Source organism: Pogona vitticeps, chromosome 4 (genome assembly GCF_051106095.1).
Source record: "Pogona vitticeps strain Pit_001003342236 chromosome 4, PviZW2.1, whole genome shotgun sequence".
Lineage (NCBI taxonomy): Eukaryota > Metazoa > Chordata > Lepidosauria > Squamata > Agamidae > Pogona > Pogona vitticeps.
In genome coordinates, this window is record NC_135786.1 from 170,724,710 (window position 1) to 170,743,451 (window position 18,742).

Below are 18,742 nucleotides of genomic sequence, written 5' to 3' on the forward strand. Positions count from 1 at the left end.
TTTGTTTTTATATCCACAAGTCAAAATGTCAAAAAGGGACCCGGCATTGCTTTGCAATATTTCTACATTCCAGTAGGAAAGAGGATTTTAGGCTTTACGTAGCAAACTCCAACCTAAATGTTGATGACACCAATGTCAGTAGTCAAAATGATCTACAAGATCATCGTTTGTGCTCACTACCATTCATAATGAGCCATCAAGCAAGAGGAAATCCCAGAATGTGACTCTTTTTTTTCATTGGCTATTTATCATCCAAAGCAATTATCATGGCTGTTTTCCAAAAATTTACCTAGGTATTTTAAAAGTACTTGTCTCCAAATGTGGAAAAGAGCAAGCCTATACTGTGTGCAATCACTTAGCCAAATATGTGTAATCACTTAACCAAATATGATCCTAATTCAAGAACCCATTCAAAAGTTACAATGTGTTGTTTGGACTGCCCCCTCCTGTCCAAAATGGCTTATGAAATGTTGTTGTGACTGGCCATGCAATATTAGAAGTGTGTTCCCGTGCATCACTATTTTATATGTGATACTAATACCAGTTTTTTTCAGACATGGTCATTCTTAGCAACTGTATATTGCATTTCAAGTGTGGAAGTGATTCATAACTGTAATCTCAGTACAAGCATTGTTAATGAGGGCCTGTATAATTAGTCTTCTCAAATTGTAGATTTTGTGCTGAGGCAGATAAAGGAATTGCTTGTTGAAAGCTGACTGTATGAACCCAAGTTTGAACCAGGATTTTCCTTGCTCCCAAAGTTTATCTGAAAGGTACAGTATTCCACTGCCTCTGAGCTATAGAAATATTTAGAGTTTAGAAAAAATACTCTTTTTCTCTTACTCATCCAGGAGTACTCCAGTTGTCATAATCAGTAGTTATCCAAAAACTAATGTTTCCAACCTCCAGGATTGTGAAATGGGATTCCCTGATTAAATGAATGTTGAAGGTGAATGTATTATGATACTGAAAAGGAAAAACTGCGTTTATATTCTGCTGTGCCCCATGTGCTTTTCTCTGACATTCCAAACAGTGTCCTGATCTGTCTATTCTTTCTTCTCACCTGCTTTCAAAAACATCCTGGCTGCATTTGTGATTTGCTTCTCTTTGGGGTTCCATTATACTGCAGAGTCAGCATTTTTTTATTCACTCAGGAGAACATAAAAGGGAAGTACTTAAATGTCAGTAAAATGGCATTATTTTTCTTGTTCTGCCAACAGTTTTACTAGAACTGCTGTATACTATAAAGAGTGGGAGTTAAATGCTCTTGATTGATATTTATTTATTCTTGTCTGCTAGCTTCCAGAAGTAGCTTGTCACTTAATAGTGGGTATATTATGCTAATCAACCACAGCACTATTTAGAAGTCAGATTTTGAACATGATTGGAATTTAGAGAACTTACAAATGCCTTTAGCTAATTTGCAGTGTGATGGCTGGACAGTTGATAATGAATTAGAAAATATATCTGTGTGTGATCAATGCAGAAGTAACTGGAAACCTTCAGAGGCATTGTGCTTTACATGGCAGCAGACATCAGATGAATATGGCTTTGAAGTCTGTTTATTGCTTTCAAGTACTAAATCCATTTCCAAATGCATTTGTCTCATTCATGGAGGTTATTTTGGGGTGTACCCTTTAAAAAACAGTGGAGAGAAAAAGATATGAAATGACACTCCTATATATATTAAACGAATTTGGGGAAACGAATTTGCATTTCAATATGGGGAAGGTTTAATTCTTCTTATCTAATCCTTCTTGCTAAAGTATTCAGAACTCCGCTACCTTTTATTTGATTTACCTGATTGGTAAATCAAATAATAACCAATGTAGTCAAATCAATAGAAGCTTGCCTGCAAATTAACTGTTTGTCCTAATGTTTGTTGTTCTCCTTGTCCCCTGAAAAATTAATATGGTGTGGCAGATTTTAACAGAGCAACAAGAAGGATGAAATGTAATCAGCTACCTAAATAACATTCTTGAGGCTTCCTGTGGCCTGAAGACTGTAATCTTTGTAATATTTGCCTGGAGGTCACTCCCATTAAAGTCAGAGTGACTTAATCCTGAGGAAACATGGTAAGGTTTGGGCTGCTTGTAACTGATGTTCAGTATATGCACTGGGAAGGGTCCAAATGTTGGCATTACATTTATTGGGGACCAAGACTGACAACATACCCACTGCCCCAACAACAACAATATTCTCATTTTGACAGTAGGATTGGGGTAGGGGATGATTCAGAAGAACTGTTTTTTGATGTGTTCACGAAGGCTTTCACGGCTGAGATCTAATGGTTGTTGTGGGTTTTTCGGGCTCTTTGGCCGTGTTCTGAAGGTTGTTCTTCCTAACGTTTCACCAGTCTCTGTGGCCGGCATCTTCAGAGGACTGGAGTAGGAACTCACAGAGACTGGCGAAACGTTAGGAAGAACAACCTTCAGAACACGGCCAAAGAGCCCGAAAAACCCAGATCAACCAACTGTTTTTTGTCCTGCCTCTTGTAGTCCATTGAGAAGGTTCTGTGTAAGAGCCTCCAAAATTTCCTGGTCAGCACTGGATGTGTATATAACTATCATTTAACTCTTGGTTTATGCAGCTTCTCATATTATTATGGTGGTTCATAGCATATTGGGATGAGGTCAGAGCTAGACAGGTAGTGATAAGTGCCGTGTGTATGAGAACTGTAGCAGAGTATCTAGAACATAAATACAGGAAGCCATATGTTTCTGGTTCTTTGATTAGATGATTTCTAGGTGAGTAATAGGGTAGAATACTGCCTGCATACTTTTCATATCTCAACAAAGTGTTTTAAAAAATAAAAAATAAAAGAGAGGCCTGGAATATATCTGGTTGGGCCAGACCCAATACCTCGCCACTACCACCACATGTCAAGGCTGAAAACTGCTGGAATATTGTACACATTAAAACAGGTTTATTTGTCACAAGGGAGTTGCTATATTCAACCCTTTATTGTTTCCCAGTTTTTTTTCCCTTTGGCAAAGGGGAGTGGGATTATCCCTGTCAGTAGAAGATGAGTGTTGAAAGTCTCAGACATTTCAAGCTACAAGCCATACCATCTTGCTGAAGTTTTTCTGTGTTGCCGTGACAACCAAATAAAATTATCTTTCTAAAATATAAGAGTGTTAATTGCTCAGCATATGTTTCTCTTCTCATAATAAATCCATGTGACTTCAAGTTGTCATCAAGAAGGCAGGATGCTGCTCTTTTGTTTTATCACAGTTTATACAAATGTGCAATTAAAATTGTTGGTGTTTTTCCCTCAGCAGAGTGATGATGAAACATACCAACCCTAAAGACAAGCTATTTAAGGGACAAGGTAGCAAGCATCTGACTTAGGTGTCACAAGAACAGGCTGGTTTGTGGCATGAAGAGGGACTCAGCCCCAAAAGTGGGAGGATGTGCCCCTGCTATCCTATGAATAAAGGGGAAGGGCAGTACCTGAGTCCAAATCCCTGCTTGGCCATGGAGACCCATTGAAGGTCTGACAACAGTAAACCATTCACTGGACATCTAAGAAAGTTATACCTGTGAACTAAGTGTTGTGTATTGAATAGAGTGTTGGAATCTGAGACCTTTTTTGCAGAGTTTATTTTCTGCTAAAGAGTTACAGGTTCTTCCCAAGGAAATTGAGATACATACAGTAATTAAGGGTGATTTTGGAATCATTTCTGACTCTGGTCTTTTTTTTTCTTTTACTGTTGTAGTTCCAGAAGAAACTTGAGGATCACTATGGGAAACAATGCTGGAAAACGAGATCAGAGTACTGAGAAGGTGAAGGTAAGGAAAAATGTTTTCCCTGAAATTAGACAAACCCCAAAATGTTGCAGACAATGCATGACATAATGGTGACATTACTACTGGAGTCCACTGACATTTGGTAGGTACTATCATTTCAGGAGCCTTGTGGATCTCCTCGCATCCTCCAGTCAAAGAGGTCAAGATTGCAGTCTAATACATATGTATTTTATTATTATTTTTATTACTGCTGTTGAAGTAGCTCTCCTAAGTAAGATGCATCTCTTGAGGATTCAAAAGTTCTCTCACACAAATTTTGTGGTTCTTCTCTTTCCAAGAAAAGCAATTTGTTGTTTGTTTGTTTGTTTGTTTGTTTATTTGTTTGATTGATTGATTGATTGATTGATTGATTGATTGATTGATTGATTGATTGATTGATTGATTTGTATCCGGCCCATCTGGTCTATACGACCACTCTAGGCGGCTTCCAAATACACGTAGACAACTAATAAAAACAACACAAAAATATTACATACATTGATTAAGAAATATTTTGTATGGGGATTTCAGAAAACCTTCATATTTATCCCAATACAGCAAAACATGGCAATGAGAGGAAGAAAGGAGTGGCCATTAGTTTCTAAGCCACAGAGCTTTACAAAGGTTCAGGGAAAAGATAAGCTATTTTGAGGTGATTTGCTGAAACGATCATAGCACTGATAAGCAAAAGGATTCAGATGGTGTAGTTTCATGTTGAACTGTTCTACTTTTTCCCCACTTCTTTGAAGATAAGCTGTCTGTCTGGTTTTGCCAGATATTTCCACACATTGTAACGACCATTTAGAGTGTTTTTGAGAGGGCACTGTTGAAATGAAAAGAATGCAACATTGCTTGAATCTGTTGTGACTGAGACAGTGTAGCTGATGCATATCCTGTTGGTGTAACTTTGGGCTCTGTTTGTCCTTTAAGAATGGATGTATTTCAGTTTGTGTTGTCTGAGAATGTGGACAGGATCCTTGGACAGGTGTGAAACTACAACATGTGTACTTTATCCTTGCCCCTTCTGGCATATATGAACAGCTTGGGGAGGATTGGCTGGGTGGGCCTGATTATGCAACAGAAAGAATTTTGGTCACCTTGGTAGATCACTTGTGCCAGTAACTAAACAGGGAGACCGTGTCTGTTGGTTCTGCTGAACCTCTCAACAACGTTCAATACCATCAATACCATCAAAAGCAAAGCAAAGCGTGCTGTTTATATAGTTCTTCAAGCACTCTCTGGGCGGTTTACAAATTAATTTTGCAGGCTACACATTCCCCCCACCCAGAAATCCTGGCCAGCATAGCAAGTGGTGAAGGCTTCTGGGAGTTTAAGTCCAAGAACATCTGGGGACCCAAAGCTGGGAACCACTGGATTACCAATAGATGAGGCTTGTAGCAATCATTTGGGACAGATAAACATTTCTGAGGAAAGTTTGAACTCAACAAAACTTGGCTCCCAGATCTCAAAAATACAGCGTGCAAAAGGTCAACAAACTCTACCCAGCCACAAGGACCGGGGATCACTACACACAAAAGACCAGCTAATGACACCCATCAATCACAGTGACAGACAATCTTTTCTCCTTAGCACAACAATACACCCACAACAAGACACACTAATCACCCGTCCCCTGAATAGGACAAAAGTCTATCCCACAGCCATAAAATACTCCATTCCCAAGCAAACTACACCAGAGCACAGAGTGCTGTCCTCTGAAGATGCCAGCCACAGAGACTGGCGAAACATTAGGAAGACCAACCTTCAGAACATGGCCAGAGCAAAAAACCCACAACAACCATTAGATCCCAGTCGTGAAAGCCTTTGCAAATACATTTCTGATCTCCTTCATTCAAGGCACTTTGCCTTGCTGGGAAACTTCTTCTAGCTTTGCTTTTGGTGTACATGTATGCAAGGTACTGTACATCCAAAAGTCCTTTTCTCATTTGGGGGCATGAAACAAGGTGGATAACTTGGCTGGATAACTACGTGCATGAGGTGGCCTGTGAAAAGGAGATTTTAAATACAACAGTGCCTCTCCTAATGTCATCCTGAAAAGAAACCTATTATAGCTTTCTTAGAAATAAGACAGGTGCATTTATTCTCTTCATGTATGTTTAGTCTGTTTCACAGGCTGATAACTATCTGAAATGATAGCCCTGGAGTCTTGTTAAAATGTTGTAAAACAGTTTTGTAAAGGGTGAGAAGAATTGGCATTCCCCCCTCCCCATTTTTCTTTGCAAAATGGTCTTCAGTTGTTAACGTTTCTGAAGGAAAGCAGAATCTTCATATAAAGTGTTTTCAGTGTGGCTGTAGTGCTGATAATTGATTGAGAATTGTAGAGGACATAATTAAGGTGAGAGCTGACAAATAGGCAGGAAGTGGCAGCGTTCTCATGGCTTTAGGCTTTAGGGGAGGCCTTTTTCTCAGTCCCATCACCTTCACAGGTGTGTTTGGTGGGGACACAGAAGAGGGCCTTCTCTGTCACTGTACCCAGACACTGGCACTCCTTCCCTATCTTTGTTGTCCTTCTGCAAGCAAACAAAGATCTTTCCCTTCAAGCAGGCTTTCCATTAATGACTGGCTGTCTATGAGAGATTTTTTAAAAATGGGATGGTTTGTATTTTGTCTAGAGATTATCTTAATCTAAACTCCATCAGCTAATCATCTATGTCAACAAAACTACAGAGAGTTCCTCTGCACCCAAATCACCATTATCCCACCCACTGCAAATAAGCTGGTCCAGAATGCATGAGTGGAGCCAGATACAACAATTTAAGGTTCTTGAAGGAAGCAGAATTCATGAAAGAGATTTTACTAACTTTTCATGCAGTATATTCAGCTATTCCTCATGGAAGTGTTTATATGCTATCTTCTGCATACAGAATGTTCGGGGATGCTGTGCTGTTGTGCCACCCTATAAACTGGGGAGAGTAAGACATATTGGAGTGCATGCATAGGTAGTATATTTGAATGTATCTCTAAAATTAAAATTTCCCAACACATGCAAAACTACTGCAGTTAGAGAATAGACTTACATTTTAATGAATCTGATAGCATTTCCTCTTCGTTTGTGTTGTATCCATGATACAGATGCTACAGTTGATAGGATCTCCCTCCTAGTGTAATACAAACTAACTTCTTTGTTATTAATTACTTCATTTTTAATTACTTTGATGTCAGCCATTTGTATTTAACAAGAAATCGCCCATTCAGGTGGAAACAAGTAAAATATTCCAGATTCTCATCTTAAGACAGTGTAAAGTTTGCTTAAATCTAATGTACTACATTTTTTCAAAGTTTGAATTACACAGTAGATGACGTGATAAGTATTAAGAAGATTTCACACAGTTATCATTTTTCCTACTCCATTATCTAGAAATCTAATGTGCTTGCCCTGATTGATGATTTTGGTGGAGAATAAAAGAAGTATGTTAGCAAGCTGTAAGTCAGGCTATCTAGATCAGGGGTCTCCAATCCCCAGTCCGTGGCCCGGTGCTGGTCTATGGGCTTCCCAGGACTGGGCCGCGGAGACAGATCTCTGCCCCCCATGCACACACAGTGGGTGTGTTGCGCTCGTGGGGGGTTGCACTTGTGGGGGGCATGGTATGCCCCCCAGCACAACATACCCACCACGAGCTTGGGGTGCCTCTGCTCCCCCGCGACGGAGCCCGCCCCCCCAACTGGTCTGCGGTTCAAAAAGGTTGAGAACCACTGATCTAGATAATAAAATGTAACATGGCCATGTTTTCTATTGGTTTTAAAATAATAGCAATGTAGCAATATCTGCAATATACACCCTGCAACAGCAGCCTTATCCAGCACAGCCAGTAGTGAGAGATTATGGGGATTATACTCCAGCATCACCCGGAGGGCCACACTTCCCTCCTCCTCCTGTGTTTTTTGCTTTAGTAGCAGTTGTGTTAACTAGACAGCCTTCTTTGCTGTACTGAAGGAGTACTTTTAGCCGTTCCTGTTGCAAATGGGGTGTGTCTGTCATCCTCCCAGCACTTGCAGCCAGCAAAAACTGAAGACAAAGTGCTAAAACGGACAGGCCTCTTATCTGCCTGACAGGGGAAATCCTTTGCTCCGGATATAGAACCGAAAAGCATGGGGTGGTGTGAAGTAGCTCAGGTCAGTGGCTGTTCTGATAACACATTCCCCTTTTCTATGAAGTCTTTCTCATAGATGGCTTGGCTATGAGAGGGATAGTCAATGGAGCAGGGAAAGATCTCAAAGGATAGAAGTACACTAGGGAAATAAAAAGCCAGGTTATTTGTAACTTGAGGAACAGTTTAGCATTTGTAGAATCAGTAATTCATTTTTATGTTTGTTCTTTTGCATCTGTTTTGTTTTCTTATTCCAGAATAAATTCTGTAGGATATCCTTCTTTAAAATGATTCAGATTTATCAAGAAGCCAGTGGTAATAGTCCTTCATTTAAGAACCAGTGGTAGTGGGAATTGAAATATCCTCTTTTTCCATTCTCTTAATCAAAACACAAATCCCTTTTATTCATTGCATTATTATGTATTATTTTTTCTCAAAACACACAAACACAAATGATCCAGCCCTAAGGGTTATGTCTTATCATCATAAATTTCCACCATGTGTTTTCACATTATCTCTTTGGCCCAGATAAAAACAGCATGGCACCCATATTTTTGCAATTGTCCACTGTTATGATTTCATCTCCTCTTTGCCTGCCTTATTAGAAGAACTTAACTGATCAAGCAGTTTTTTTTTTCTGCTATTTGTTATTTTGCTGCAGGACATTTTGCAAGGTGAAATCTCTTCCATGTATATTGTCATGTGCTAATGTTCATCTGGGAGTTAAATGTTTTTTCTGTGGAGTATTTTCTGGCAGTTAACAGACCACTTTCTGATATTATTGTTCTCGTGTCACTACAGTACATCCCTGTGTTTATTATTGTCACCAGGTTTTTTTTAAGTATATGGCACAAATTGGAAATGTCTTAATAGTAGTAGCAGCAGCAGTAGTAATCATCATCATCATAATCTTATTAATTAATAAGAAGGAACTGGCATTTTACTGTTGGGGTTGAAACAGTTCTATGAGATTTCATATTCTCTCATATTGTGTGTCCAAGGATAAATAAAAGTACAAAGAAAAAACTAATCTGCTTGGTATATCTAGCCAGAGTATATAATGCCATGTTTTAACCACAAGATGTCATTAGACCTTCTCTTAATTTCTAAGATCATGTGTGGATTGCTCTTCAAACAGTTAAGATGGCCAGTGATGGCCATTGGTTTCTATGTTCAATCTAGAACAGCCATACAAAAGAATTTGGTGCAGCAATGGTGTGTTTTTGTCCTGTAAGAACCTGTGGGTTGTTTCTAGCAGAACAGGAATGTTTGTTCACAGACTGAATCAGCTGCCACCTGGGAGTGGAAAGGCACTCCTTGATACAGTACTTGGATGAGTCATTTCCTTGTCATTTCAAAGTCTTGACTTGAATTCATGGACATTTATCAAAAACTACCACTTGAAAGTTATGTGACACAAATTATTTTTCCTGCATTGAAAGCAGTGCAGACTTAGCAATCATTGTTCGTGTGCTATACATACTTGCTATGGATTTTTTCTCTTTTTACTGAACTCAATACTTATTAATGTTATTGGAATTTGTCTAGATAATTAACATTTGACTCCTATCTAAATGTCTATAGATTGTATGTCATATACTTGATTAGTATTTGTCCTTCTGCCAACCTGCCTGTCAGTTTCAGAATAAAGTGGTGGATCTGTGGAGAAATTTAATTCGATTATGTTGTAAATAGAAAAGAACATTCTACTCTTTTCTATTTCTGGTTATGCTGACGTACACAGAAAAATATGGTAAGCCCTACCCCAAAAATAAGCCCCAGTTAAGTTAAACCCTGTCCTCCACCATAGTGCAGCACTCAGAAGACATGACTGTATTTGAATAAATCTAGATTGTTGTACATGAAAAAAATAAAACATCTCCTAAAATAAGTAAGCCCTAGTGTGTATTTTGGAGCAAAAATTAATATAAGTCCCTGTCTTATTTTCGGGAAAACACGGTATGTCCTGACCATCATCTTGACATCTGCCAACAACACCCAGTCCAAAAATCCTACACTTCCTTATCAGATCTAAAGTTGGCCCTCTGCCTGTGCAACACCAGATCTCACCTGCAGCTGGTGAAGTTGAACAAGTGAATACTCAGAAGTAGACTGTCAAATATTACAGTATGTTATTGGGACATTCCTAGCTCCAAATATTGTTGAGCCATGTAGGTATTAGTGTTTATATACCCTACTGCTAGTTAATGAGATTGAAAGTTTTGAAACATTGTTACTATTCCTGCCTCACAGAACACTTTATTTCCAAGTGTTCCCAACAGGGCCTCTAGTACATGTGTTATTTGTTAGCATCTTACTTTCACTTAAGACATGTTGCGGTTAACAACATGTCTTAAGTGAAAGTAAGCTTTTCAACAACCTGGCAGACCATGTTTTTATACAGCCCTGTCTATTCTAGTTGGCTGAACCCTTTTACCAGAGGGAGGAAAAAAACAAAAAAAGTGTTGTTTACCACTAAGGAATTGTTAAAACCTTATTATCATAATGATGATAATGTTTTTAGTGAGAATGGGCCTTTGTATTTATAGTCATTAGCCATCCTTTTATGTTTCCTGATTATTAATGACAGCCTTTTGTGTTGATTTTAATGATAGAGAAATCTCTTAACTGTTCCATTTCATTAATTACTGTGTGCTTGCAACCAACACCTCTTGAAATCTTTATGAATCTAGCCATCTCCTTTTCTCCCTGGATGTTTTTTAATTCATTGGTTTTCCAGAATGAAATGCATAATGCCAATTACTCATTATTCTCAAGTCATTTTTTTCATTGCTTACAGTGTTCCTCTGTGTGTGCTAGAAGGACATGGTGACTGCAGATTTCACATTCACAATCTAGGATATGTTAGTCTTAACATTTTGAGAGCATAGCAGAAACACACACAAAGAGAGAGAAAATAATATTTTCTTTGGTTTGTCTGAAGGGCTGGTCAAGAAACTGCCCACAGCCAAATTTTTCTTTGTTTGCCTTGAGTGATGTACAGTCTCCACAATAGTCTACCAGAGTCTTAAAAACATTTCATTTCCCTTGTCTCTCTGCCAAGAAGCAGAAGTGTTCAGTTTATTATTAAGTCACTATCAGAAATTCCAATTGGGAGGAACTTTGACAGCTAGAAAGGCCTGCTTTTGGTACATTCCCAGTGATTACACAAAATAGAATGCTCCTGCCAGCATAAAAAAAAAAGTAGAAGCCCCCGACAGTGGCTCAGAAAAGTGCAAGTAAGACCTTGGGATTGTTTGGTTTGCTCCAGCAATTATGTCATGTGGTCACTGGAAAAAAAGAGCAAATCAATCCATCCCTGCAGCAGACAAACAACAGGACAAATGCCCATCTGATTGAGCCCATGTTGAAATAGTCCAAATAATGATATCAGAGCATAATGAACTGGATATATTTGTCCAAGAGAGAATTAAATTAAATTAATGGTATTTCTGTTGTTGTTCATGTTGCTTTCGTTATTTGTGAGTGTGTGTTGTAATTTTGATTTTGATTTTTGTGTAACCACTATGTTATAATTTTTAGTGTTTTTGTTTTATTATGTTGAAACTGCCCAGAGTGGCCTTGCTGTCAGATGGGTGGTATAAGGGAGGGAGGGAGGGAGGGAGGGAGGGAGGGAGAGAGAGAGAGAGAGAGAGAGAGAGAGGGAGGGAGGGAGGGAGGGAGGGAAAGAAAGAAAGAAAGAAAGAAAGAAAGAAAGAAAGAAAGAAAGAAAGAAAGAAAGAAAGAAAGAAAGAAAGAAAGAAAGAAAGAAAGAAAGAAAGAAAGAAAGAAAGAAAGAAAGAAAGAAAGAAAGAAAGAAAGAGAGGCCATAGCTGCTTCATAGCCTATAGCAAGTTATCCAGGGGTGAACCCAAGGATTAATATGCATTCCTCTAAAATTTTACTGCTCTTTCTTTTGCTTTGCCAAACATTGTTCATTAACCTGATTCGAAATAGCGTTTGAAGGCACACTTTGGTACCAGTGTACTTTTAAACACAGTAATGTGGTGTTGCAATCTCATCCAAATGGGGGCTAAAATTTAAAACAACTCGAGAGGGCAGAAAGCTAAAGTGCTGCATGTGTGATTTCTTTAAAAGTAATCTTAAACTTACCCTTTAGATGATGAATACACACATTCCAGTTCAAAACTTTCCTTCAACACTGCCCTGTCATCATGACAGATTATGTTTCTTTCATTTTTTTTCCTGCTGTCATCTTCTTTATAGGATGTAAGGTTTTGTATTTATTGCTTTGCCCTGAAACACGTCAATCTGCAAAATGCTAAGGACAGATGTTCACAGCATTTCAAACATTCTCATCTCTAGAATGAGTAGGCCTATGGCTTTAGGGCTACAGTAACTTTGGCTACAAAAAACAGCACCAAAATAACAGTTTTGCATCCAGAAAAACAGACTTCATTTAGGAAATGTATTTATTGTGTTTGTTTACATATCCTCCCCAGAGCACAAAGCCTGGGTAAAATAATATGGAGGATAGGCTGTTTTCCAAGCAGCAAATCCCCCCTCTCCACATCACTGAAATAGTCCAATGGAAAGGCAAGAGCCAATACAACTGGTTCCAGCGATGTCGCAGGAGTTGCCAGAACAACACGAACTGCCTCCGGGACTCAGGCTCTGGATTTTGCCTCAAGGTTAACTCCTGAAGCCTTTTCCATCCGTGGATATAGCCACAAGGCAGTGAAGGTTTGGAATCGTAGTTTTCCTTCTCCTAAATGGGCTGCCTTCCTAGGCTAACAAGTCCCACCTACCCGGGTCTAATTGTGTGATGGTGTAATAAAATTTATGTTTTATACAGGATGCAGTAACAGTATAAAATATATGAAAACATGACCAAAACCTTGTAATTAGAATGAAATTGATCATATTAAATTGCAACACATTAAACAATAAACATATCAAGGATAGAGGGAAACAATTGATTGCAGAAGAACAGATACAACTTGTATTCAGACAATTGCCCAGTTTCCTTATACATTCTTCGACTATAAATTTGTAACTTTTAAAGTTTATGATAAGGGAGTGTGCGTCTGTGTCTTTATCTTGTCTCTTGCAGAGTAAAGCGCAGATAAACGAACACAACAGCTTCTTCTTTCCAGCAGTGTATTTACAAAATATATACAGGATATACATACATACAGCACTTCAGTGGCTCAGTATTCAAACCAGCAGCATGACATGCAGACATCAGTATACAGGAGAAGAGAGAGACTGTACAGTGTTCATTTCTTATATACAATTCTGGTATCAGTCTGGTCCAATCCCGTCTGAGGTGACCTCATGCACACAGGTGTGGCAATCTTCATATTGCAGTGGATTGCATCAGCCAGGGATGAAGGAATGATGTCATCTTATTCTTGTTCTGCACACACACATATTATGTTCAGGCTATATAAAAATTAATTAAAATTAATTAAAAATTAAAAAATAATTTTTAAATTGCCTGAACCCATTACACATTCCCAATACATCTATACACATTTCATGCTTTTGAGCACACAACGGTTTAGTCAATATGTCTGCAATATTTTCTTCAGTCTTGCAATATTCTAATTCAATTAGTTTTCCTTTTACAGCTTCCCTTATGTTATGATATTTAATATCAACATGTTTGCTCCTGTTTTTTACTCTATCTGTTTTGGCCATTTGTATACAAGTGGTATTATCTTCCATTACTTTTATTGCATTATCTGTTTTACACTTTAAGTCTTTTGTTAATTGTTTGTACCAAATTAATTCAGAGCATAAATCTGACAATGCAGCAAACTCTGCTTCAGAAGTTGAGATTGCTACAGAATTTTGCTTTCGTGATTTCCAACCAACTATATTACTTCCAAATTTTATGACAAATCCAGTCATAGATTTTCTGTCTTTTTCATCGTTGGCCCAGTCACTATCCACATAAGCTGACAGTTTTAAATTTTTTGATGGTTGCAAAGTTAGATGATAATTATATGTTCCCTTTAGGTATCTAAAAATCCTTTTTAATCCTTGCCAGTGTTTTTCACTAGGTTTTTCTATATATCTACTGAGTATGTTTACTGATGCCGCTATATCCGGGCGCGTCCAGTTCGCTAGGTACATTAGACTCCCTATTGCTGAGTGATATAATTCTTTGTTTTCAAAATCTTTACTTATTTCATCTTTCTTTTGAAAATCCACTGTCATGGGAGTACTCACATTCTTGCACTCTCCCATACAATATTTTTCTAACATTTGTTTTATTTTGTGTTCTTGACTTAATTCAAGTCCATGTTCTGTTTTCTTTATTTGTACACCCAGATAATTTTGTATTGGTCCTAGATTTTTAAATTTGAATTCCTTTTTTAATTGTTTTTCAAACAACTCTACTTGGCTCTGATCTTTTGCTATAAAACATAGGTCATCAACATACGCCAGAAGTATATTTAAATCATTCCCAACTTTCTTGGTATATAAACAAGGGTCTGCTAGACCGTTCTTGTATCCTAGTTTCATCAAAACTTGGTGTAAACAATCATTCCAATTTTTAGCAGATTGTTTCAAACCATAAATTGCCTTGTTTAGCCTGTACACTAGTTCTGGTTTAGTACCCTCAAAACCCGGCGCTTTTGCCATATATAACTCTTCCTTTAAGTCTGCGTTTAAGTATGCAGTTGTTATATCGTAGTGGTAAATTACATAATTTTTACTGACAGCAAAGGCAAGCGTTGTTCTCAATGTCTCGGACCTGACTGTCGGAGAAAATACCTCATCATAATGTATAAACTTTTTCTGTGTAAAACCTTGTGCAACCAAACTCGCTTTATATCTGTAGTTTCCATCATTTTGCAATTTTCTTTTGAACACCCACTTACTACTTATTACCTTATGCTCTGCTGGTAGTTTGGTTTCAGTGAACACTTGATGTTCCTCCATGGACTTCATCTCCTCCTCCATGGCCTCTAACCACGTATTCTTCTCATAATCAGGAAGCTTCAAAACATCTTTATAGTTTCTGGGCTCAATATAAACATTACACACTGTAATACCACCCACTCCATATCTTTTGGGTGGCACACCTTTATTTGCCCTCTGGGACCTTCTGGGACCATGTGTATTTGTGTGTGTTTCTATCTGACTACTTGTGTGTGCTTCCTCCTCTTCATGTCCTTCCTCATCACTATCTTCTTTTTCTTCTTCATCATCTGTAGTAGCTCCTCCTTCTTCATCACCAGCACAGGACTCCACGCCTTGCTTATGTGTTCCTGTCTGTCTTAATTGACTTTTTCTTTCGTGTAGAGGGATGTATAACTGTGAGTTTGCGTGTACTTGGTCCCAGTTTTCCCCTTCATTAAAACTGGCTGACCTAGAGATTATCACACTTCTATCCCCATCAAAAAACCGGTATGCCTTTGAATTGGGTTCATACCCCACAAATGTCATTTTTCTTGTTTTATTTTTACCTTTTCTTCTGAGTTGTTTCGGGATATGCACCCATGCCGTGCGTCCAAACACCCTCAAATATTTTAAACATGGTTTCTTACCGTATAACATGAAATATGGTGTGTCATCTATCGAGGAAGAATAAATTCTGTCAATCAAAAAGTTAGAAGTTAGTATCGCTTCACTCCACAGACCGTGACGCAACCCAGAGTCTGCCAACAATGCATTTTTCATCTCTTGTAACACTCTGTTTCGTCTCTCAGCAACACCATTCTGAAATGGGCTATATGGGCTCGTTTTTCTATGTCTAATTCCCAGACTTTCTAACCACCTTTGGAACCTAGTGTTTGTAAATTCCGTACCTCGATCCGTTTGCAACTGCGCCACCTTGTGGCCAAATCTCCTCTCTACTGAAAACAACCATTTTCTAAATGTTTCAAACACTTCTGTTTTAGATTTTAGTGTATAACAATAAGAAAACCTTGTAAAATCATCCACTAGAACCATTGCATATTTCGCTCCTCCTAATGATGGAGGAAATGGTCCCATTAAATCTGCATGAATTAATTCAAATGGCCTGGTTGTGACTCTGTCACTTTTTCTCCCTTTTGGGGCCACATTCGTTTTGCTTCTTTTACAGACATTACAGTCCAAGTAATTTTTGCATTCCTTTATGTTTATATCCCTGGCAAAATGTTCCATTTTCTGTAATGATCTAAAATTTACATGACCCAGCCTCCCATGCAATAAATGTATACAGTTATCATGTTGTGGTTTGTTTGTATGTATCATATGTGCACTTTCATGTGTCTGGCTCTTTAACATGTACAGATTGTTTTCTTGCTTCACTTTTGCAACTATTTTACCATTTTTCTTAATTATACACTCCTGTTTCTCAAAAGTGACAGTGAACCCTTGCTCAGCCAACGCTGATACACTTATTATATTAAACGACAATTCAGGAGCGTAAAATACCCCACTTATCTCAGTATTCAACGAAGGAATGTAAACAGTTCCTTGTCCTTCGACGGCCGTCTCTTGTGAATTCGCCATCATCACACTTCTGAGGCTGGTTTCATCTAAAAGACAAAACAAATCTTTGTTATTAGTCAAGTGCCCTACGGCATCAGAATCGATCAGCCACTCCACTGCTTTTGTCTTGCTGTGAACCTTGTCCCTCGTTCCTCTGGTAACCAAGGAGACCGGCCTCATGTCGTCTCTTTGTTGAAACCGTTTGGAGACTTTCTTTCTACAGTCTCTGTTGCTTGGAAGACTTCCGCTTTTGTCACAGTTCCGTTGCAGGTGATTGGTGGATCCGCAGAGGAAACAGGCTTTCGTCATCATCACTCTTCCTCTTTGTTCTCCGTCCGTCCGCCTCCTGGGCACGCTGCCATCAGAGTATCTCTGTCTCTCGTGGTCAGCACGCACGTGGCTTGCTTTTTTGTTCAGCATTCTTTGTTTTAAATGCTGTTCCTCCTGCAGAATTCGGTTCGTCACATACTCTTCTGAAAGCTCCGTTTCTGGCATGCTTTCCAAACTTGTTACCAGCATGGAGTAATCATCATTCAGAGAACTTAGCAAAATATACACGCGCTGTTCCTGAGGGAAGACAACATTCATTAATTGCAGTTGATTAAACATGTCCTTCATATTCTTTAAGTGTTCCGAAGCACACTCATCCAGTTTCATCCTGCATTGGAACAACCTCCTGGTAAGAGAAATCTTTGTGCCTGTCGTCTCCCTCTGATAAATGCCTTTTAGTTTATCCCAAACTGCTTTTGCTGTTGTCAGACCTTGAATGTGGGTCAGAAGCGAATCTTCAATGGCCAAAATGATCGTGGCTAAAGCTCTCTCATGCTCTGCCTCTTCCTCCTCACTGGGCTGCGCTGGGGAGGCTCTAACATAACGCCACAGTGATTCCTTCCGTAACAACATCTCGGCTTTGACTGCCCACGTTCTATAATTATTTTCATTCAGTCTATTTATGGCCAGGCCACCTATATTTCCTCCCGTGCTGTATGCCATCCTTGCAGCTCTCTGTATCCTTCCCTTCCCCGGGTTTACAGACGAACTGGTTTCTGACTCACTATCACTGCTGCTTAGGCTCTCCTCCTCTTTTATTTACTCACCACCTCCCATTTGCAGCGCAGCAGAACGTTGCTGGGCGCATAACCTCTGATAAGGGAGTGTGCGTCTGTGTCTTTATCTTGTCTCTTGCAGAGTAAAGCGCAGATAAACGAACACAACAGCTTCTTCTTTCCAGCATTGTATTTACAAAATATATACAGGATATACATACATACAGCACTTCAGTGGCTCAGTATTCAAACCAGCAGCATGACATGCAGACATCAGTATACAGGAGAAGAGAGAGACTGTACAGTGTTCATTTCTTATATACAATTCTGGTATCAGTCTGGTCCAATCCCGTCTGAGGTGACCTCATGCACACAGGTGTGGCAGTCTTCATATTGCAGTGGATTGCATCAGCCAGGGATGAAGGAATGATGTCATCTTATTCTTGTTCTGCACACACACATATTATGTTCAGGCTATATAAAAATTATATACCTTAACAGTTTATTCTTCTGGCTTTGGAATAATGGCAAATTTTCTCTATGCGCAAAGAAAATGATCTTTCTTTAGATCATTTCTAAAAGTAATTGCAGATAAATAGGGAATCCATGAGGCAGATAGTTTGTATTTGATCAGCTATACTCCTGGCTTGGCTAAGTGCAATAATGTAGGGGGAAACACATATAAATTGTGTAATTGTTGCCATCCTGCACAAACATCCTTCATGTAAAAAAAAAAAATCAGCAACACATGGTAGCAGTTTCTCATCTAGGCAGCACTCCAGGCCTGCTAAGCTCCAGGCATCAAGAATATTCAAGATCTGACTATAGTGGTTGATGATGAAAACCTTATAGCCTGAAAGACAGTGAGAAGGCCCTGGTCAATCAAAGGCAGAAAGCCAGGCTCTTATTATTCATACCAGTCCTGGCTAACTCATAAGCTGCATAACTGGTCACCAGTTAAGGATCCATTTTGTATGGCTGCTTAAGAAGAGCCTGAGATTTGAATACACCAGCCTGGTTCAGACACCATATAGCCTGAATCATGGTTTTGGTGAGCCTCATCTAGAAGTTTCAGGCTTGAATGTACCATCTCCATGTGCAAGAGGATTCTCCGTAGAACGGGGGGGGGGGGAGACCCGTTGGCATAAAGCAAGACATTATATTGAAGCTGTACCCAAAATAAACAGCAGTAAGACAACTTGAACTCACCAATTCTAAAGAAGTCACATAGTCTCACAAAGAGATAGTTACAATATAAGAGATAGATCCAGCATTTTACAATTGGTATCCTGTTCAAAGTGTCCCCCTGGGAAACATGTTCCAGGATCAGCTGTGCCCCTCAGT

The 18,742-nt window shown here is 39.0% G+C and overlaps 1 protein-coding gene across 7 annotated transcripts in view; it reads left to right on the plus strand.

Annotated features, from left to right (window-relative positions):
* MBP (myelin basic protein) overlaps positions 1 to 18,742 on the plus strand; it is a 148,858-nt gene that overhangs the window by 39,460 nt on the left and 90,656 nt on the right. For all 7 annotated transcript variants that reach the window (XM_072998733.2, XM_072998735.2, XM_072998736.2 and 4 more), the window contains exon 2: positions 3,720 to 3,792. In XM_072998733.2, coding sequence (XP_072854834.2) covers positions 3,745 to 3,792 — 48 coding nt within the window. In that variant the 5' untranslated portion in view covers positions 3,720 to 3,744. The remainder of the gene's footprint in view (positions 1 to 3,719; positions 3,793 to 18,742) is intronic.